This window comes from Atractosteus spatula, chromosome 3 (genome assembly GCF_055471065.1).
Source record: "Atractosteus spatula isolate fAtrSpa1 chromosome 3, fAtrSpa1.hap1, whole genome shotgun sequence".
In the NCBI taxonomy this organism is placed as follows: domain Eukaryota; kingdom Metazoa; phylum Chordata; class Actinopteri; order Semionotiformes; family Lepisosteidae; genus Atractosteus; species Atractosteus spatula.
The window spans coordinates 34,587,139-34,610,676 of NC_142708.1; the positions used below are offsets into that span (position 1 = coordinate 34,587,139).

Consider the following 23,538-nt stretch of genomic DNA (forward strand, 5'->3'; position numbering starts at 1 on the left):
TTGGACCAAGCTAAATAATAAAGCACCTCTGAGACTTTTTTTGTTCCATTGGTCTTTCTGATTTACAGTACATACTGTACCTTACTTAGATTTACCCAGCTAGCCAGTAGCTATATCACCTTGTAACTCACAACTGGCAACCCACAGAATCTAAGTAGGTATGAACCTGGATGGGAGACCTCCTGGAAAAACTAAGGTTGGTGCTGAAAGTGGTATTAGTGGGGCCAGCAGGGGGTGCTCACCCTGCAGTCTGTGTGGGTCCTAATGCCCCAGTATAGTGACGGGGATACTATACTGTAAAAAGGTGCTGTCTTTAGGATGAGACATAAAACCGAGGTCTTGACTCTCTGTGGTCATTAAAATTACCAGGGTGTTTCTCGAAAAGAGGGTGTTACCCCTGTGTCCTGGCCAAATTTCCCATTGGGCTTTACCAATCATGGCCTCTGAATAATCCCCATCTCTGAATTGGCTTCATCACTCTGTTTTCCTCCACACTGAGAGCTGATGTGTGGTGAGCGTACTGGTGCACTATGGTTGCCATCGCATCATCCAGGCGGGTGCTGTACATTTATGGTGGTGGAGGGGAGTCCCAATTACCTGTAAAGTGCTTTCAAATTAAGTGGTGTTAAATATATGCAACAAAATGGTTTAAGAATGGTAAAAATATTGCACGTCATATTGATTACCATGCTATTCCAGTCAGACTGCTTTGGAATTAGATCGAAGAAGAGTGACAAACCTAATCTCATAGAAAAAAGTACATACATAAGCAGGTTAAAGGAATTTAATTTCTTTAGAGGCACTTTTTCATAAAGTGTTTTGGCTTTTTGTGGAATAAGTTACTCATCAATATTGTTGAAGCAGATTACCTGAAACCTTCAAAAAATGTTGGTTGTAATCTTCTAATCAATAAGCTACAGGCAGCTTTATGACCTTATTTTTTTAAACTTTCCTATGCACTAGTGACCTTGAGAGTATGATATAGCCAAATCAATATCATAAAGTACATTCTTGTACACATTTTTATCCAACTCATCTGGGACAGGTTCTGGGGAAGCTTCTGATCAATCCAGAAACCAAGCTGGAAAGAGAAAGAGCTGCTAAATCAATAAGATCAATTAACTCCATGACAGTTAACAGATAAACAATAAACAGCCACATAATTACATGCACAATTAAAAGAGAGCTGGAGAGTTTCTAAAGGCCTTATATGTAATAAAGGCAGATCTCCTGTTATGCCCCCAAGCTCTGGAACTCTCTCCCCAAGGATATCAGAGAGTCACCTTCTCTAAACTCCTTCAAATCCAGACTCAAACCCTCTTCTTCAGAAAAGCCTTTACTTAACTGGTTCCATTCTTCACCCCTCTGCTTTTCTTAGTACCACCATCCACGGTCTCCTCTATATATAGTAATTGTGTTTTATCTTGTGTATTCTTCTTATTTATTGTTCTTGTCATCCTGTAAAGCGCTTTGAGAAGCCACCTTTAAAGGCGCTATATAAAATAAAGTTTATTATTATTATTATAATATCAAGAAGAAAGTAACAATCTGTATTCAAGTTCATATATTTAATTCATTTTGGGACATAATAATTGGACCCTCACCTCACAGGAATTCCTGACCCATCCATCTATTTTCAAACCACTTCCATCCAGTTCAGGGTTGCGCGGGAGTCGGGTCCTATCCCAGCAAGCAACAGGTGTAAGAAGATATACACCCTGGACATGTTGCCAGTCCATCACAGAGAATTCCTGATGCTAAATTAAATTTTACAATAGACAGAGAATGGAGATTTGAAAATATTGCAATGCTTTTCACAAGGTTTCAAGGACTACTTGAACTCAGAGAAAACAAAAAAACAACAACAATAACCTTTGAGATATGCTTATCTGCCATTAGAACATACCTGTATATAGATAGTTCACCTTAGTCAGAATGAAAGAATGGGCCTCTAATTTACCTTACATTACTTTATATTTTGTAAGAATGATTTAAGTGCACTGTCTGGCCTCCACTTTTCTGCATACACATTTTCAGATGTTTGTTTTTAAATATATGATTTCATTGGTTATTTTTAGAAATGAAAACTCTACAGCCGTAGGATTTTTGTTTCCAATTTTTTTTAACAATGCGATACTTTAAAAAACACGTCACCAAGTGTAAGACAAAAATAATGTTTTTAAAATAGACATACAGCTAAAGTTATGAAATATACCAAATATTGTAAATGTTTATTAATGTTCTTTTATTTTCCATTTTAATGTATTGGAAATAAATTTTGTTACATTCCGCATAAATGGCAAGAAATTTCGCCGTGACAATATTTGTTTATCAACTCCCTTTGCACTTAGCGAAAATATAAAAATATAAATTCCTGAAATGGTACTTTACATACTGTACACCGGATGCGAAAGGAATTCTTTTATTATTTTCACTTGTTTAAGTATATAACTAAATTTATCCCTGGGTCCTTCTTTATAATGAAATGTAAACTATGGCGAAAAACTTGCCAGACATAAGCTGTTCTTGAGTTCTGTGTAGCTACTCATCCGGTTTGGCACAACTGTTTCTCCGAATTTACTTGAGATCGCTTTAGGGCGTTTTGTCTGTTGATATTCCACAGCCCAGATTCTTAACGTAATCGCCCTTTCGAGAACGGAGGAGGAATGTTACCTATCTAGCTAAGGAAAATGAAAGATTACGTAGCAGTGAGTGATACAAAAGTAATTCTGTGATTAGAACAATTGTAACAGTAGGTTCGCCCTATATGGAAAAAAGGAAGTTTTCTGCACAGAGGGGGCTGTCCAGCTGAAATAATTGACTCTTTTTCTACCCAATAGCTATACGCGACCTAGTGTGGCCCCTATGCCAAAATGGAGTGTTCTCTGAAGCGAGGCAGCCAATGTGACAGCTGGAGGGGCGCGGTTTGAGCACGGTACAGGTTATTCCTGTGTTTGGCCAGGGTTACACCTGGCTGAAGAGAACAGATTTCCTCAAAGTTATGAACATGTTGGGTTTGGGAAGCGGAGGTGTAAAATCTTCAAAGCCTTCGTTTGTTTCATATGTCACCCCGGAGGTATGCATTTATTCTTCAAAAATACGTGTATCTAGATTGTATTTGTAAATGTGATTGTAAGGGAGGCAAAATAAGACAACGTTCGTCTTACTGATATTTGATTATAGTTAAATTCTGCTTTTGCGCGGGGCTGCAGTATAAAGTTACCGTTTGCCAGTTGTTTTTTTTTTTAATAATAAACTGAGACCTACACTCAAATTTACGATATCGAAATTCAAAATATGAAGCTCAGGGATACTTCGCCCGTAAGAACCCAAGAGTAGGTTACTTCCCTCATGTTTTGATGTTTACACACAACATGGCTATTGTCAAACTGCATGGATATACGTACTGTAAACTACCTCATCTAATACTTTTTATAAAAACGTGAGTTAGTTTATCCTTGTGCTATTCTCTCTTTATGACCGCAACTGTAGATCTTTAAGGTAAGGTTAAACTGAAATAATTGTATAATTGTAGACATTAAATGCCCCCATAACCTAAATATTAAAATGTTAACCAGGTTGTACTGTGTCATCATGAAGTTGGATAGTGTAAAGATGACTTAAGCGTCTGGCTGTGTTAACCTGATATTTGTATTTAATTTGCGATTGACTAGTCTCTCTCGTTATGAACCGGACGTACAGTAAAGTTGTACAGTAAAACCGTAATGTAAAAAGGAAATTGCAACTGATTTTTTGTTCTGTGTTTTTCTGTATGTTCTGCGTACGTTGCGGAGCCTTAATTAGTGTATACTTATTCAAGGACAAGTATTGAGATTTTTCACTTTGTTTAACCTCGAGCATTTCTATAGGACATTTCTCAAGGAAGTAGGTCGAGAGATTCTTCATGGAAATAAACCAGTTTCTTATTCATATGTTTTAAGGGTTCAGGAGAAGAGGACGCGAATTCTTATAAATGTGATTATCATGGCTTTGGTCGGATACTTTCCTGCAGTTTGTTAAAGTGTGGTAGATTCATTCTATTATGTTATGTAATTATGTTCATATAGTAGTTCAGAGTGTTTAAGACTTGACCTACACAGTAATAGTAAATATAATTGATAGAGAAAAAAAATCGAGTGTATTTTTACTTAAAGTAAGTTGTTTGAAGCTCAGAAAGTTCTGGGCAGTAACCAAGAACCCTAACCACTACTCCACTCTGGCACCCTTTACTCATTTGAAGAGCATGTAAGGAACCTGCTCTGTAAAACGTGCTCTTAATGAGTGGTGAGATTGTATTTGTAGTCATGGGGTTAAAAACCTCCATTTTCCGAAATCGGGAAAGTTGAATGTTTGAGATCTGTAAATAATCCTGTTCAATCGGAACTTGAGAGAGAAATATTATGGTTTATTTTTTTTTTAAATGTGACTTGTGAAGGTCCTGGGTTTCCTTTGCAGTTCTGTTAAATGATTGAAAATAATTAGCAGTGTATGTACCTGATCTTTGTCTTATGAACATGTAACCTGTGTTGGAGGGCATGTGTTTCATTTCTTCCGTTATCGAGAATTTCTCAATATAGTCGCAACGTTCAACAGAAGAGTTCCCCATCCACTCTGGTCCTCGTGTTGGCAGGGACATTGCAAGTTTTTAATCAGTTTTTAGGCCTAATCAGTAACTCAGACTCTAAGGATGTGCTGCCAAAAACAAAAAGTCTGCCCAGTGAAAACGCAGGAAATGAATTCATTCTCAGTGCATTGTTTTCTTAAAAATAGTTTATTTTTCCTTACTTGTGCATTCAGGGTATGACATCGACCCTGAGCATATTAAGAGGAATTTAGAAATGCTAGATAAAGGTTTTGGTTTACTCTGGGACAGAAAAGGGGATATTGTTATGCTATACAGTATATGGGGACATAAAGGGTGATTTGAACTTTATTGTGCTTCAAGTCTCTCCTTTTGAAAAAAATATAGAACTTATTTTTTTTACACCCACTCGATAAAGAAAACCTCCCTGTTTGAGCACCAGGTAGTTTTTTTTTCCCCTGGGGATGGACGTGGTTTCACTTATCAGCTCTATTCCACATCAGGGAATATTAACTACTGTAGCTCAGTTATTTTATAAAGAATCAATTTTCTTTATATTGAAAAGCAATGTATTTATTGATCCTGCTATTTAATGTGTACTGTGAGGGTTGTTCCTGGCTTAATCAGTAAAGGGAGGTACCATGTGAAATTATCAGCATTTTTTAACTAATTGAGAATAGCAAGTTGTTATTATTACCCCTACCGTCCTCTGGTTTGGAATAGCCAATCAGGTTTTTTTCATGTTTCAGCTTGCAGTTACTCATGACTGCAGGCAGGGGAGAATGAGGAAGTGCAGGCAGTCTGCTATAACACACAGGTAACAGCCCCATACCAGAGGTTCATTGTCAAAATTAGCACCACAGGCCTGCAAACCTCCATGAGGTCATATACTGACCCAGGCTCACATACGGTATGTGGACTGGTGAGTGCTTTTAGTGGGTTAGCCACACTGGAGGCCCAAGCACTGTCATTTCTACTAGACTATTTCATTTTGTGTCTCCAAATTTGTTTTTTGTTTTTAAATTGACTGCAGTTATCTCCAGGATACCAGGATATAAGTTCTTGTATGGTTACTGGACAGAAGACCAGCACAGTGAAGTTGGGAATGTTGCTGTGAATGTGTTCCATGAACTGTCATTTAAAATATATTAACCCTGTGGTTGGGCCATTTCAATTTTTAATTATCTTGAGTTTTGAATTACTGAAATTTGGATTATTTTCTCCTTTACTTGGTGAAGTGCAACATCCAAAAATAAAGCAATGCTTGCGGTAGGGGTCATATATAAGTTTGGAAAACTGCCTCACTGATTTTAAGGGCTTAAAAAGCATGTTATTGAAAGACTAGAAAAAAGTCTGGATTTGTACTGGTATCATGGAGTATGAAAACAATCAATACATTCTTTAAATGTTTTTTTTAAGGTTTATCTAAAAAATGTTCATGTTGACTGGTGCAAGTGGCAACCTGAGGCATCATCATAAAATAATCAATTGGAAAAGTATGAAGCTATTTGAAAGTCTCTAAAGCAGCAGGTAATGCTTGCTGTATTAGATTTTGACAGTGGGGAAAATATAATGTCTCTGATGTTTGCTTGTGGGTGGTTCCACATATAGAGACTGGAATCCACAGACACCCTAAAGCTAAGGCAAAGTGCAAAAGTGTGTCAGAAAATAACTTGTTCTGTCTTGAACACAGCAGAGGCTTTTCTTTGTAGCCTTATGGAGGCCGAAATGCATAAGACATTGAACTCCCATGTTCTGATTGGTACTATATGGTCTTGATTTTAACTCATAACCTTTTTATTACAACCATTGCCTGTCACAGTGTTGCTGTGGCTGTTGTCTGTCTTCTGAGTTCTGAAGTGTAAGTTGTCATCTTATTTGGTTTATGTGTAAGGGGCAGATAAATATGATTTAGTTCATGGTATGTTAGTGCTGAATTTGTTCAGTTCTTCCTTCCATTTGCTACAGTGTGGCACAAGATGGGAAGCTTTCAGTTAGGAGAATGCACAGAAGTCACTCTCTTAGCTTAAATAAACAAGGGGCAACAAAAGCACTGAAAGTAATAATTTCCTCTCAGTATTCTTTATTTAGTGTTTGGTAATTTATTTGCCACAAGTAACATTAAATCCTTGTAATAAGCTTGGAGTTCATTACACTATTAATACATTATTTGCGAGGTTCAAGTTTCTTTAGGAATATATGTTAAGTTTCTTTATGTAGCAGCTCATTTGGTACCAATATTAAGTTTCATTCAAATGTGTCAACTTTGTTTTAGTTAGAAATAAGATGTGTAAAAATATTTTATTTTTTAGTTTAAGTAAACGGGGGGCAATGAAAGCACTGAAACTTATCTTTTCTCTTGATACAGTATTTTTTATTTACAGTTACTGTATGTGCTTGTATTGCTGGGACAAATAATATTTGCAAAGACAACCAAACTCTGTGACTTACTGGCAAGTATTGGCCAGCAAAAATGATGTGTTTTTAAATAGTGTAATAGGAAGGAAGTGCACTTACTGTATCTTTGTTCTCTAGGAGGACAGCCCCGTGCTCAGATTAGCACTCCATAGCAAGAATTGCTGATGTATAACAAGCTTTAACAACTTGCTTATGTCGTGTATCCTAGTATAGTGCTTTTCTGCAAGCCTTTCTCAACTTCTCTAATCCTAATACGCCTTTCATTATAGACGTGAATCCTAGAAGATACACTAAATGGAGAAATCTGTAAATAAAGGTGTCTGAGCTTCAGGAAAAAAAAAATTAATTTAACAATCTGAATTGCTTACAGAAATATAGAAATTAGAAATATGCTGAGTGCACACTAGAAGATCTGTCTGGTAGAAAAAATAATTAAAATGATTAAGCGTCTTTGATTTCTAGGACTTAATAGTTTCATTTTTTAATTTATGGTAGTAATGGACATGATATTTTTGCCCAATGTATTTTCCAGCTGAATGAGTCTTAGCAGGCAGCAGTCTCAGGAGAAATGAAAGTAGTTTTAAAAATAGCCTCTTTCGCATTTTCATATAGAATTTGTATCCTCAGTGATTTTAATTATCTAACACATAGTAAACAACTTTATAATTAACTTTCTGAGCTGTTGACATTTAGCTCTGCTTGTCTTTGCCTTTTCAGTGCTAAGTAAAGTTTTATATTTTGTACTCTAATGTTTTTTTGAAGTATGGCTTAATATGCACTTTTCTGTGTGGTTTTGAAACTATTTGTTTTTTGTCTTTAAATTTTTATTGCTAGATGTTTGGCATCCAATTAACACTTTTCTTTTGCTAATGCAAGATCTTAGAGTATCAAGATTATGATCAGTACGAATGTGCGAATGTTGAGAATCGGTGCATCTGAATGTCTTGTCAGTTGGAGGTTATTTTTATATTATTAAATTTCCTCCATTTTGTCATTATATTTCTGTAAAAAAATTATACTGGCTTGATATGTCCATTTCAAGGAAACCGATTCATTTATCTTGATTTCAACAGCGAATAAAGATTAAAAAAATAAGCATCCTTTAAAAAGAACACCAGAGTGCTTTTGATATATTGGCTGTATTTGCCAATGAAGTGGTTTGAGAATTGTGTCTTGCAGCCTGTGATTTCTTTCGTTCTTTATGTTTCTGTGTGTTGCTATGAGTCATTTCACGAACACTTTGTTGGAAGAAAACAAATGAGTTTACAACTACTGCAGGTCAAGTTGTCATCTCGTCTGCTGTCAAGTTGGCAAAGGTTCTGCTTTGCAGAAGCTGGAAAGTATTGGCCAGTATTGGCCAGCAAAAGTGTTGTGTTTTTAAATAGTTTGATAGAAAGGAAGTGCACTTACTTTTTGTATCTTTTTTGTAGGAGGACAGCCCCATGCTCAGTTTAGCACTCAATACAGTAGCAAGAATTGCTGATGTATCATAAGCTTTAACAACTTGCTTATGTCTTGTATCCTAGTATAGTGCTTTACTGCAAGCCTTTCTCAACTTCTCCTTTTGGCGTATTAGGAGAAGGGTCTCTTGTTCGTGAACAGATGCTGGTGATTTCAGGAGAGTGTCTTTTTACTTTTAGAAAACATTCAGACGGCTAAAATAAGGCTCTGTGTTTGAGAGAAACAGCTCTCTTATTCTGGTTGTGTGTAAATGTACTGTAGGCTCAATTCAGAGAGGGTCCAGCTGGAACTGCACTTTGGCACGTAATCAGACCTGTCTGTGGCTACAGCTGCTGTGTGGCTTCATATGTTGTGTTCCAGTATCTGTACGTCAGGAGCCCAAACCCAGCCTTGTTATCTGGTGATGTTCATAGTTTTTCTTTTTATCCACTGTCTGTTGTAGCTATAATGAAAGATTTGTGTGTAATATTGTACTCGTAATGCCTACAGAAACTATGTGAATGTATCTGTCGATTGTTCTCTGTGCAAAGAGAAGATGAGAAACCAATATTGTTCATTTGTTTTCACTGTAATTCACTAAAAACATTTCCTCCTTTAAAATTGTTACAATGATTATATATAAGGGTTTGTACAGCGAGACTGGTGGGAGTGTTGGCAGTTCTTCACTCACATCTTCTCATCAGCTCCCCTGAACAAACTGCAGCCCATTTAAAAACAACGTACAGATATTGTTCATTAAGTTGTCTTATAAATGTGCTTGCAGTCAAATATATCCTTCTTGTAGGTGGAAAGCTTTACTGACTACAGTGTGTTGACTGAAAAATCATATACTCTAATATTTTAAGTTTTTAAATTAATTTTTAATTATTTTTTTTATATGTAAACTGTGGGAAAATGTATCATTTTACACCTAATTAGAAAGTAACTTGCATTATCCATGTACCCTGATTTGTTAAATTAAATGTTCACAACTGCAGTTGTACAACGTTCCTAGAAAAGAAGAACATTTCAGGCGGCCGTTGCCTGAAATTGCTGCCATTTTCAAAGTGCTGTACATTATAAAAGAGAAGAAAGGGATTGATTGGTCCAGCAATGCAGAGACATTCATCTAGGCCAGGGAATACAATGAAAAACATTTTGTACATAAGAATTTCCATAGTCTTGAATGGTACCTTGTGCATGCACACTATCTATAGGTTACTTTGCATTATTATTCTAAAAAAGCCTGAATATTGAATTTACATGTAGATGTTACATCGAAAATGTGACTATAATGTACTGTTGTACAGTATACAACTGTACAAATGGCTTTGAACATTTCATCTCTATCCTCTTAGGTTAAGTCAATTAGTATAATTGCTAAGTTCTGTGAATCCTTTATAAACTGATCCATGATTCTCTGATTCCATTACAAAGATAAAAGATTTGTTGCTAACTATGTTCAAGATTGTATTCAATGCATGGGGATTTTCATTAGCGCACCTTCGCTGACATTTGTGCAGAATAAAAAAAAGCAAGGAAATGTGTTTTTAGTTAAATGAGAAATTTTAAGGTAATGAGTGAAATGAACAAAGTACAGTAGATTCCATTTGTCAACTTGACAGTTAATTGATAGCATGGCTGAATGAGATTTTGCAAGATCTGGAGCTTAAAAGCATGGGGTCTTGTAATAATTAACAGCTTTATATGTTTTTCTAAGGGGAATGTCATTTTATATTAAAAAAATAGAACAGCCACAATGGTTAGAAAATTGGAACACTTCTCATACTTTTCCTCTAGCTTTTTCCCAGTGCTGTACATGTCTCTCAGCAGTGGAGTTTAAATTCATTTTCAGCCTCTTAAGAGAAATTTGAACCACTTTGCATGATCCCAGTCTAATCACTTCTTCCACCACATAAATGGCAATTCCTTGTCAGATTTGACTTCTCCCTACCATTTCTCTTATAGACTTATTACATTGGCTATATTGTCTGTACTGCAGGCTCACTGGAACTGTAGGCTGTCTGCAGGGATTTTGTAGAGATTGTGAAGTGAAATTTTCCAAATCATTTTGACTGCTCCAAGCTGGACACCTGACACTTATTGGGATATTTGAAAGTGAATCTGGTATTCTAGCCAAATGTCTCAGGTACTTCTTATACACAAGAATACTTCACATATTGACTTGTTAGAATCCTTGTAGACAAACAGTATATGCAGTATTTTGTGAAAATCACAGAAGAGACTGTTTAAAATGATAATTTTTTATTGTGGTAGCTGCTTCTGTGTAACTGAAAAAAGGAGCATTAAAGTGCTTCCACTATCTGCCTGTAAGAATCTATTTTTTCACTTTTCTGTTGGGAAGTGCATTGATTTTCTTTGGTGGTTAGGCCTCAGACATGGTTGTGTGAGTCTTTCACAGTTTTGCACAGTACTGTATTGTTTGCCATACACAAGTTTCTTAATGTCATGCCCAAGAAATAAAAGTTTGCTTCATGGCTCTGGAATGTAGTATCTTGAAAAATATAAGGAACTAATTGCTTTAATCAGGTTTTTATTGTCTCAGCTTTAAGGTATCTTTATTATTAAGGTTCTTTAATCTTTCTTCTCTGCTTGTGTGCATTGAATCAATCCACTGATTGATTTCTCTACTAGCATAGTGTGTTATACTTTGTTTTTTTACATTATACTTTGTTTTAGTACATTATTTCCATTTTATATAAATCTAAAAAAGTATTTAAAAAGTACATTACTTCCAAAAACGTTAATATGGAGAACTTCATACAGTATCTCTACAAAGTGGAGATGAATCAAAGTGGTTAGTTTGCATTATTATTGTATAAAAACCTGAATATTGAATTTACATGTAGATGTTACATCAAAAAGTGGAGTAAATCAAAATGTAGTCCCTCTTAAAAGCTCTTAATATATGACCTATTCATGATGAATAAACACAGATGGGAATGACAATATACTGTATCAGACATTCCCACAGTGGAGTTTTTTTATGCTTAAGTCTAATTGGCCACATTTCAGCTTACACACCTGAATGAGGGCACTTCTGAAATTCACTAAATTTCACTAAATAGTATGTGGTTGATACCAATGGCCCATCCCATTTAACATTTGAAAACCCTAAAACTAAATTCTCATGTGGCCCTTAAACAGACAAATCAGTTGTCAGGTGATTAAGAAATTGGTCAGGATTGAGAACTACTGTTTTTGAGGTTTCTGCTACTGTATATGTATAACACCAAAAAATAATGAGTAAACTAAAATCAAATGTAGTAGTTTTACAAATGTTCTGGATTATAATAATAATTCCTTACACTTATATAGTGCTTTTCTGGACACTCCACTCCTAGGGCATCACAGGTAATGGGGACTCCCCTCCACCACCACCAATGTGCAGCACCCACCTGGATAATGCAACAGCAGCCATAGTGAGAACAGAGTGATGAAGTCATGGGGATGGGTTTATTAGATAGGGATTATTAGGAGACCATGATTGATAAGGGCCAATGGGAAATTGGGCCAGGACGCTTTTTGGAGAAATGCCCTGGGATTTTTAATGACCACAGAAAGTCAGATCCTCGGTTTTACGTCTCATCCGAAGGGCAGCGCCTTTTTACAGTCTAGTGTCCCCATCACTATACTGGGGCATTAGGACCCACACAGGCCACAGGATGAGTGTTCCCTACTGGCCCCACTAACACCACTTCCAGCAGCAAGTTTTTCCCAGGAGGTCTCCCATCCAGGTACTGGAGAGGCTCACACCTGCTTATTTTAATCCTCCTTCAATTTTGCCATAATTCTTTTTTGAATGAACTGACTAATGCTACAGGTTATAGTGTTCTCCATAGAAGTTCAGGTGGGTATTTGTTTTGTGAATCTCAGTAAGAAGCATGTTTTAAACTTTGCAGATGAATATATGGGCAAATCTTGCTCTGTATGTTATAAACACTCTTTTTTTACTTCGTATTGTGTTAATATTGATGCTTACAGTATTCATAAACCTATTACGTGTTCTCCAAAGTTCTCCATCTTTTACTAACTGTTGCAATTATTCATAGGGCACTGAAATGTATAATTTGAATGGGATTACACAGTCCTTCTACACTTACATCTATTTTGTTTCTTTGTCTCTCAGTGAGGTCCAACATGCTGTTGAAATAAAATTTATGGAGGTTTGGTCTCGTTTGTGACATCCCAGATTTTTCACTTGCAAGGCAAATTAATTCATACTAAAGTAAGACGGAATGAAACTCAAGCATTCATGTAATTGAAATGGGGCTAGAGCACAAGATTGTACAGCCAGCATTACAGTATATCAGGCAGCCTTTTGTGTAGTTTTTATTATAAATTTGAATTTCAGAACTCAGACCTTTTGTGATTTAAGACTTGAAGCTTATTTCAGAAAACATGAATTAACATGAAGTTGGTCGCATTAGTGTCTTATTAGAATGTATTTAAGACTTAGATGTGATGTAGAGTAGAGAGCAGGAGAGATAGCCGTATGAGTCAACATTTGACTCTTTTCCAGGGTAACTAATATGAGTTAAATGATTTTTTTTAAATGATATATTAATACTTTATTTTCTAGGAAATTAAACCAGAAAGAGAGTCTTCAAGAAAAGAGAAACATCCAGACTTGTTGCCAGGTAAATATTTGAAAAATGTTACATTGTTAGTGTTCCTGTGTTTTAATACAAGCTTATTTTTTGTGTGACTCTTAGTAAGAAGCATGTTTCAATCTTTGCAGATGAATATATGGGCAAATTTTGCTCTGTATATTATAAACACTCTTTTTTATTTTGTATTGTGTTAATGTTGATGCTTGCAGTATTCATTTTTTCAGCTTCAGAAACAGAAACACAAAATACCAAAAGAAGGGAGCACATAGAAAGTGAAAATGAGGGTTAAATTGCTTTTTAATGATCATTCTTGATGTTGCAGGAGAGGTAGTTTTCTGCAGTGCCACCCATGTCCTGAAGTACACACAGGATGATGCATCACAGCGAGGGGTGTATGGGACCCTCGTCTGCACCAACTTCAAGATCTCCTTCGTTAGTGATGAGACCCCCATGGAGGAGATCGTAAGTACCCTTCAGATAAACAGAAGTCTGTCTGTCCGTCCGTCCGTCCTGGTAAAAGGTGTAGAAATTAGTGTGCCATCACAATTCGGAGTTAACTTCCTCATAAACCGCTTTTGCATATATACAGTATATGTATTTCCTAGAACAAAGGCTTATTGGGACTCTTGAGTGGCTCAACCAGCAAAGGCACTTGCTTGGAGTGATTTCTCAGCTGACTGTGACTGGGATTCCCCAGACCGCAGCACACAACTGGCAGATTGGCACCCGGAGTACTAATGGGATTAGTTGGCCAAACCTCTCCGTTATTCGTAAAACGTTAAATCCTGCAAGTTTCTGGCCACCTGCAGATTTGAGTGACATCAGTCAGAAGCACCATTCCTGTACCTAACTCCAAATCTTTTGTCAGATAGTATGGAGCTTTGACTGTGGCTTTGTGACTCAAAATATGAAAGGGTTGATGGGTTGGGGGTTGGAGGAGGCTCTCTACACTTTGCAGGACAGGGTTATTGCTGTGGCCTGAGCCATAAAGGAACTGTTATTGATTCCATATTAGGTGGGTATAAATGAAAATACAAAAACTGTTAAATAGAATAAATGTTATTTGTTTAGAGGTACAAAGATACTGAGTGAAGAACAAAATGCATTGTTGTTTGGAAAATGCAGCATTTTAAATTAAAATGACTTCCCTTAAAATTCTGCATAGGTCAGATCGAGAGCACTCAGTGGTCACAGACTAGGAAATGTTTTCTTTGAAAGAGTGTTGCAGAAGAGACTATACAATGTTTCAATGTTTTAAAGGAACTTGCCTATTGGTTTTGCAAGATATGCTACCTTGTGGTGCTAAATTCTGCAAACGCAGGCTGTGAAGACATCATAACTCTCCAGTTACAATTAATCACAAAATGCAAATGAACATTAAAACTAACTTCACAAAGCAACCATTGGAAATATAAAATTAGGCTATCATAAAATAGTTATATTTACTGCTGCATTGGGATATTACTGAGAAAAGGTATTTTGTTAAAATAAAATTGATATTTGCTGTTTTAATGAATCTTTACCTCTTGTAAACACCCTCATTCATACTTCTGAATAGAAGAAATCTCTCTAGAAGCCTATGTATTATCAGCCCAGCAAAGGTTGCAAATGGTCATTTTATAGAACCATTATGCATTTAAGAGGAAGGAAAAGGAGGCTTGTTCACACACTAAAATCGTCAAAAGCATGCTGTCAAAATTTCTTTCACATGTTCACCTCAGTTGCAGTATGGCGCACACTGCTGAAACTTCCACTTCTTGACAGCTTTGTGTTATGCCACAGGAAGTGCCTCATATTGTATTTTTGTTTCGATGTAATCACATGCATAATAGAAGTAGATTAGTGTCTGATGCTGACAATGCTCAGTAGAGACCAACTGCTTATGTTTTAAGTCTACCAGCATGATGTGCATTTGAGAATTGTGAGCCTTTTAAAAGAAACTTCACAGTAGTCTAGGAACTGGACATGCAAACTTTGGAACAGGATGCGGATGCTAGTGACAAGTTCAGCAGAATGAAGGGATACATTTTGATGTACCTGAAGGATTTGTCAGGTTACGTGTTTTTGTCTCAGTATACACTACATGTAGGTCACCTTGTTAAGAGTATTCTTAGAACACATGCTTCTTTTGCATTTTCACTGTGGTGCTAATAGTTTTACGGTAGTTGGACATTTTATTTAGCTACTGTACCTTGTTTTATTTTATGATTTTACAATTGATTGCTGCTGAAAAAGTTGCTATCTCATCAGAGACTACATCCTTATAATGCCACAGCGTTTCTGTGAAAGAGCATAGATTGGGTTTCCAATGACTTTGTTTGTATGGGAAGATCCTGGCTAGATTCAATGATGATATCCCATAGTGTAGTCATGGCTATTCATTGTAATTGTTAGATGAGATGAAGCAATTCCACCTATTTCAATGCAAGTCTTGCGGGTTTTCAGATAGCATCTGATACAGTATGACCAGCTTGACAGTAGTATGAATCAGATTTGTCTGATTTGGTGGGGTGACGGCAAGACAGGTTTGCTAAGTACTGTACATACTTTTGATAAACTGATTATATTGCAGCATTCTAAAATTCAATTTTGCTCTTGCAGTTCATTTACATCACATTTGCATGTTTTTCTTCCATTTGATAACAATGCCACTGATGTGATAAGCTTTTTCATTCATTGGCAAATGAGGGCGGAAAACAAGTAAGCAATCATATTGAGAGCTTATGCAGACTGGGGCCTACAACGCAATGCCACACCTTTTGATCAGGTGATGCATTATCATGACTGTATATAATACTTGTTTAACTTGATAGCCTATCTAACCTTTTAATATTAAAATGCAAGCTTTATGCATATTTACAGTGTACAACAAAAAAAATAACAGAACTAACTTTATTCTTTAGCTGAAATATCAGCTCTAAGGGGATTCATTTCTATTTTAATGAATAATGTTCTATGTTCAGCCAAAGCAAGCAGGATGTGGATTTTCTGGTTTCTCAAATGGTAAACGAAGCTGCTACTCTCTAGACCCTTTTTGTTTTGCTGTGGACTTGAAATAGACAGCATTTATAAATAAATATAATTAATTTCTGTGACTTCTTGTTTCCTGTCAGCATCTCAACAGTGTAGTGTGAACTGAAGTCCCTTTTATTTTAGTACTATAATCTCTGCTGCAGCTGAATAGAACAGCATTAAATTCTAATTTTGACTTTGTTGGGTCATTGACGTGTTATAGTTCTGTAATTGAGCACAGAAACTTAGTAAATCACACAGGTTCCTTTTCTGTCAACTTTTAGAAAGGCTAGCTTGCTTTACTATTTTTGGGAGTTTAAGGAACCTGACAAAAGAGTTATAGTTTGTACCAAATAAAATGCAGAACATAAAAAAGCGCCTGAGTCCACTGTGATAGACTTCACCACAGTCCCACAACAGGTAGTTAAGTGAGATTGCTCTGACTGATTTCCTTCTGAGAACAAAGATTCTGACATCATGTTTCTGTCGATGAAAAGGTGGCACATCTGGGAAATGGGGTTTGAGGACAGACTTCACTTTCCTCCATCTGTGGTTTGGTAAAGCTTGAAGTGTGTCTGAAAACGCCATAAAATGAAAGGCAAGCCCACAGTGATTACAGTGAGTTGTAAATGAGAGTATACTCCACCATGCTAGAGATTCTAATAGCATATCTTTTCTTCTCAGGGGTTCTTCTTAGAGGTTAGAGCCAAATGAACGCTTTTTGTAATTTGTTTTTTCTCTCAATGTTTAGGTAAAAAGTGGATAATATCAAATATAATTTTATTTTCTAGCCTCAGCTCTTCAAGAATAAACTTTATGGAGAAAACGACATCCCCCTGACATGTGTGGACCAAATATATGGAGGTCTGTCTAAATGTTGCCCAAAATCATTACTTATGTCTATCCATTTAATGCTTTGGTCCTTCTTATTATTAGCAAATGTAATTTTTACCTGCTTAAAACTCAAAACACCCATCCAAGTTTACAAGCATTCATGTGTTTTTGCTATAACAAAGCAAGCTATGTCATTACCTGTTGTTCTTTGTTACAGTTTTTTTCACTACAATGAAGACATGTCCTTTGACCTTTTCATAGCATAGGCTTTCACAACACGGGTTTTCAGTGCATCTGTGTTCTTAGAATTTGTGTACATTTGATCTGGTTAACTGCTTTATTAGGGTAAATAATAATTGCAAAAAAGCAAAGGTCTTCGTATTCTGACGATTTAGCTCATTGGTTTAAACCAAGTAATGGTGGTAATGGTTTTATGTGTAAGGTAAAATTTTCACCTTATGAATAGTTTTCAAGGGACAAATTACATCCGTAAATCAAGAGATGGGTGTATACTATATCAAAAAGTTTCAGTGATTTTGAGCATAGTTAAAGGCTGAATATTTTTTTCAGGATTTTCATGATTTCCTAATGAAGGAAATCTGAGCTTCGCTTTGTGCCCTTGTCTTTTTTCAGTGAATGATGAAAAGAAAAAGCTGGTAATTGGTGGCCAAGTAAAGAACAAGAGCCCATCAAAGCTTATTATTTACTGCAAAGACCTGAGAGTCTTTCAGTTCTGTTTGGCGTATGCAAAAGAAGAGGAAGCTAAAAAGGTATTTATTCAACTGCTGCACAACAGTTTGTTTTCTTACTATGCCTTATGTGCTTCACTGGTGTATTACATCTTTGTTAAATCACTTCCCCATGTTTGTAATTATTGCAATTCTGTGTCAAGAAATTAAAGCGAACAAATGTAATTATTTTACTGCTTTGTTTTAGATCTTTCAGGGAATTGTTCACCACAGTCTTGAGCCCAAGTCACTAAAATGTATATTTGCCTTTTCCTATTGTGAAATGATGACAGCAGCTCCAGGTAAGAAGCTACAAAGAGATTTGATTTGCAGAAATGGTTATGGTGGTAATAGAATTTCACTGGGAACTCACTGAAAAGAAGGTGAATCCATATAAGTGCAGGCTTGTGCTTTATTTGAGCTTCCTTTACAAAGGGGGATTTATAAAAAATAATATAATGCACTAAGAATGTTAAATGTACAGTATACTGAACATTAGAATAAACATGTATGCTTCTTGTGAAAATAGTTTACAGATTTTTGGATACTGATTACATGTTTTGTCCTTATTTTGATTAATTGAATCTGGGATTCTGATACTCTTGAGTGTCTTTGACTGTTTCAGATGTACAGAATCACCTCTTTAGTTGATTAGGCATAGTTCATCTGGTGATTTAACTTGATGAATGTATAAGCCTGCTGAAAATCACAATGGAAAAACACAGAAAGGAACCTTGCTTGGCACCAGTAGACTGAGACTTACTAGCACTAAAGTCCTGTTTATCAATGATTCACCATATGTCACCTTGATGGAAGTCATTTTATGGACTATTAATGGGGAGGTCCAAGGTTCATCTGGACAGGAGTGATTAGACTCTAGAGAACTCAATTTGAACTTTTTAATGGCAGCCTTAACTGCACAGCACTACATTGATGAAGTCCAGGAATCGTGCTTACTGCACATTCTAAGGGCTCATCCTGACAATGACAGCATGCAAGACCCACAAATGTTTGTCAGCATGAACAGTGCATGTCCCCATGTTGTTCATCTAACCATGGCTTTCTTGCATGATGAGAATGTGGCAGATGTAGGGTAGATTGCCTACTCACCAGACTTGAACCCCATTGAACATGTGTGGGATGAGCCAGGGAGACTTGTAGCAGTTAGGGCTCAGCGACCAGTGAACAGGAAATACCATTCTATAGCATATGGTATAAGACTAATGTTACGGAATCATTCTAGACAGAATCTGAAAGCGTGTCAGTTTGCTGATTGGCAAAATGTTCATTAGTGTACAGTAATTTACCTGTGCCATTTCTGTTCAATACAAAGTCAGTGCACCTCCTTCAAAAAGTCATTTTCCTGATAATAACTGTAAATGATGTAATTTATTCAGATGTTCAGTATATATGGTATAATTTACATTAAACTAATATCCCAAAAATAAAATTGACACTTTTTTGCCTAAAATGTGACCATTTGTAGTAACTGGGTTTGAGTGTTTTTTGTAAAATCTACTGTACATTACTATGTTTCTTAAAGTTTACATTACTACTGTATGTCAAAGAAGCATACAAGGTTTACTGCTGAAAGAGCTTCTTATTATAAGGTTTTAAAATGTAAAACATTGAATTATTACAGTGTTCTTCAAATACTGTATTCTGTTGTGATTCTCACACTTTTGTTTTCTAGAGCAACAAACAAACCAGAAAACCATAATGTTTGAAAGTAAAGATGACTGGGAGATGGAAATGAAACGTACTAAAGGAAATTGTCAATTAGTGACTGCCAATGAAAATTATGGCATCTCTGAAAAGTATGTTCAGTTTTTTATTCATATGGTTTTGTTTCTTAATGGGAACGAATATTGGAAGCACAAATGTATTGCTTTTGCTTTGAGGCTATTTCCAGGGTTGTGTGCTCAGGTTGACCATGAAAGATGTTTTTGCAGCTTGGTAAAAATTTTCTTTTTGCTTATACCCACCCATTGATTTTCTAATTGCTTCTTTCAATTTAGGGTCATGGGGGAACCAAAGTCTATCCCAGAAAGCAATGGGTATGAGGCAGAATACACCCTGGACGGGATGCCAGTCCCTCGCAGGGCAAACATACAGACACACACTTACTCACACCTAAGGCCAATACTCTCAGAAGCCAGTTAACCTAGCAGTACGTTTTTGGACTGTCAGACTGCCATGTGAACACAGGGCGAACATACTGACTCAACATAGATAGCATCAAAGGTCCGGATGTGAACCGTAGGGCCCCAGCGCTGTGAGGACTCAATGCTAACCACTGGTCACCATGCTGACCCATTTTCCCTTACAGTTGTTCAGAAATGTCCCTGCTACAGGTTACATTTCAGTAGTTGATTCCTGGAATAAGACGGATATTATGAAAAAGTAAAAAAGATCACCTGGTTACAGTATATCCAACTTAGGAAATAAAACTTGCTGCCACCGAGACAGTATGACAGAGCAGCAAATGGACCAACTTGTGTTGTGCAGATTGTTAGAAATGAGTGGTGGCACCCCAGCTACAGTCCTTTGTCTAACATGCATTTTGTGACCATAATGTAGAGTATGTTGTATTGTTGAAGGGGAATAGTTTAATTTTGCATAAACAAGTTTGTATTTTTAACACAAGAACTATAAAGACCTTATAAAGATTATGTTTTCTGTTCCATAGGCTGCCACAGTTTTTCATCGTCCCTTCAGCTGTATTGGAGGAAGACATTGTAAATTCCCATGGGAAAGGAATACCAGTACGTATTTAAATGTTGTATTAATAATATCTTGATCATCTTCCATGTATGTTGATAAGGTTTTTGGTCATGCTGCAGTTGTTTTGATAAGGTAATCTTTTCTCAATGAGATGTTGGTTCTTGGCTAACTGAAATAATTTGTGTCACTCCGATGCCTATTGAAGGCACTAGTTCCATGGCTTTTCATGCATTTAGCAGGTTGGTCTGTGTTCTCCTCTGGAGCAAGAGATGCAACTTCAGATTCACATGGCTGTGTTAATACTCAAAAAAAATTTTTTTTAAAACGTATACTGGAAGATTTCCATCTTTCCATATTTCTTGTACATCGTTCAGTGGTGTCAAAACTTTACTGTCAAAGAGGCAGCCAACAGCACATAGGTTTCTCCATTTGAAGGAAAAGCTTTGAAGTGTAAAGTATGTAGTGTTTTGAAATCCAAAACAAAACTAAGTAATGTAATGGCTGTGTAAGAAAGCTGGAGGAAGGGTGGTATGGTGGCGCAGTGGTTAGCATTGCTGCCTTGCAGTGCTTGGGCCCTGTGTGTTCTCCTCATGTTCGCGTGGGTTTCCTGGCTTACTGGTGGGTTAATTGCATTCTGGGAAAACTGTCCCTCGCAACTGTGTCCTGCAAAGGACTGGCGTCCTGTTAAGGGTGTATTCTGCCTTGTTCCCGTTGCTTGCTGGGATAGGCTCTGGCTACCCCATGACTATAGATTGGATAAAACAGTTGGAAAATAAATGGATCCTTAACTAATGGTATCTAAAAGTCTGACATAAAAGGATAGCCTTTATTTTGTGGGAAATTATTCATGCTAAATGTAGACTCAGAATGGTCATTTCTGATTTTGAATCATCTTTTGTTTTGCAGATCTGGTGCTGGTCCCATCATAGTGGCTGCGCACTCTTTAAAATGGCATCTTTAACTTTGCCTCAGGATGACAGTGTTGCACAATTGCACAAAAAGTACATGGAAAGGTTAGTAGACAATCTAGAAATTAATTTTTATGGCAATATTATGATGACCTAAAATGCATATCAAATATTCAGGTACAACCTGTGGTTTAACTTAATTTTAGCCTATTGTAGTAAAGGCCATGCTGCTAAACTTGAAAAAAATCTATAATGTACAGTATCTGTTATTGTATCTTAGAAGATGTAATATTATTTCTGTACATGTTCACTTGAAAAAGTTTGGATTTGTATTTATTAATCACCAAAGTGCTTAAGACTTGCTTCTAACACAAAGTGGTTAAGTGAAATACGTTGTATAAACCTGCATAAGTATTCGGACATGAACAGTATTTTTTAGAAGTACCTTTACATTTTGATTTGTGATGGGTGTAACACTTTGCATTTAGGTAAAAAACTTTCAATTTTGGCTTGTCTGACAACAGTCACTTTATGATGTGTTGCAAAGGCCATTCAGAATTTAAGTTTTTTTTTCAATTCCATATAAGCCCCCTTTGTGTCATGATTGGGAAGTGGTTGGCCCATGGACACTTTCTCCAATTGTAGCCACTGCAACTCTTTCAAAGTTAGCCTTATGGTGGCATCTTTACCAGTTTGCCTCTTGCCTAGGTACTACTGTACGTTTGGGGGGACAGCCTGATCCAGGCTGTGTCTGGATTCCTTCTATTTCTTAATGATTGCCTTCGCCATTCTTAAAGAGATATTAAGGGGCTCTGAAATGTTTTTATACCCTTGTCTATATTTTTATACAAGGAGTTGTTTTGAAAGCTCATTATTTTTGATGGTTGAATCTACATACAACTGTATGCCTGAAAATCACCTCGGACCGAGAGACCTTACAGAGATGGGTGTATTTACTCTGAAATTGCACTGGCTACTAATATTGCACACAGAGGCTACTCAACTATTTGTGTAGGTGATTATGGTAATTTAGTGTACATAATTTAGGATTGAAGTAGTTCGAGAAGAAGGCTCCACAGACGAAAGGTTGTGTTTCTTTTCTTCTCTATTCAGCATGGAATAAACCTTAACTTGTTCCATAATTTAGGATTGCCACAGCAAGGATGTTTGTACTTGTACAATCATTACTTTCATATTATTTTTTTGTTGTGAAAACTGTGCAAGGTTTAGAATACTTTTGCAAAGCACTGCATCTTACAAGAAATGCCTTTCCGTGTGAGTGTGTTTTAATAGTAAGCAGTCAGATCATCAGCTGTCTTTAGATGCTAATTTTAACATGTACTAAAAGAATTAGAAATCTGTTTAGATGATTTTCTACTGTTGACACATGTCCAAAGCTACAGTTGCTATAAAAATATTCACCCCCTTGGACTTTCACATTTTACTGTGTTACAATGTAAAATCACCATGTATTTATTTGGGAATTTATTTGCCATTGGTCAACTGAAAATGTTCTTTGATGTCAAATTAAAAGGCTTCAATTCTACACATCATGCTAAATTAATTATAAATATAAAACAAAATATGTGATTGCATAAGTATTCACCCCTGAACCACCTAAATTGGCCCTGTGCAACCAAAGGTCTTTAGAAGACATAATTTGTTGAATGGAGTCCACCTGTGTGCAGTTATGGTGTTTCACATGAATTCAGGATAAATATGCCTATTTCTGGGACGTCCCACAGTTGATTAGTACAGGTCCCAACAAAAACTACATCACAAAGACAACCCAGCTTTCAAAGTAAATCTGTAGTTATTGAAAAGCACTAATCAGGGGAAGCGCATAAGAAAATTTCCAAAGTAATACATGTCCCCCAAAGCTCAATGAAGTCCACTATACTGTAAATACATGTAGAAAATATAGCACAACTGGGAACCTGTGAAGAACAAGATGTCCTCAGAAATGGAGAATCCAGGCAAGACGTGCACTAGTCAGGGAGGCCACCAAGAGGCCAGTGACTGCTGTAAAGGAATTAGTCTTCCCTGGCTGAGATGGAGAAAGTGCATTTGACAGTTGCCTTGGTGCTTTACAAATTTGGGCTTCATGGGAGAGCGACAAAAAACACATGAAATCTTGACGATACTTTACCAGAAGGCATTCAGAAGACACTGAGACCACGTTGAAGATTCTATGGTCTGATGAGAAACAAAATGGACTTTTTTGGCCTTAATGGTAAGCGTTATGTTTGGCGCAAGCT

General features: G+C 36.5%; 1 protein-coding gene across 1 annotated transcript in view; it reads left to right on the top strand.

Annotated features, from left to right (window-relative positions):
- The first annotated feature begins 2,934 nt into the window (after positions 1-2,934).
- mtmr12 (myotubularin related protein 12) overlaps positions 2,935-23,538 on the top strand; it is a 44,047-nt gene continuing 23,443 nt past the window's right edge. Inside the window, exons 1-9 of the mRNA XM_088911795.1 lie at positions 2,935-3,076; positions 13,044-13,101; positions 13,397-13,536; positions 16,878-16,950; positions 17,554-17,690; positions 17,857-17,950; positions 19,342-19,465; positions 20,338-20,413; positions 21,279-21,385. Of these exons, the coding sequence (XP_088767921.1) occupies positions 3,002-3,076; positions 13,044-13,101; positions 13,397-13,536; positions 16,878-16,950; positions 17,554-17,690; positions 17,857-17,950; positions 19,342-19,465; positions 20,338-20,413; positions 21,279-21,385 (884 nt within the window). The 5' untranslated portion in view covers positions 2,935-3,001. The remainder of the gene's footprint in view (positions 3,077-13,043; positions 13,102-13,396; positions 13,537-16,877; positions 16,951-17,553; positions 17,691-17,856; positions 17,951-19,341; positions 19,466-20,337; positions 20,414-21,278; positions 21,386-23,538) is intronic.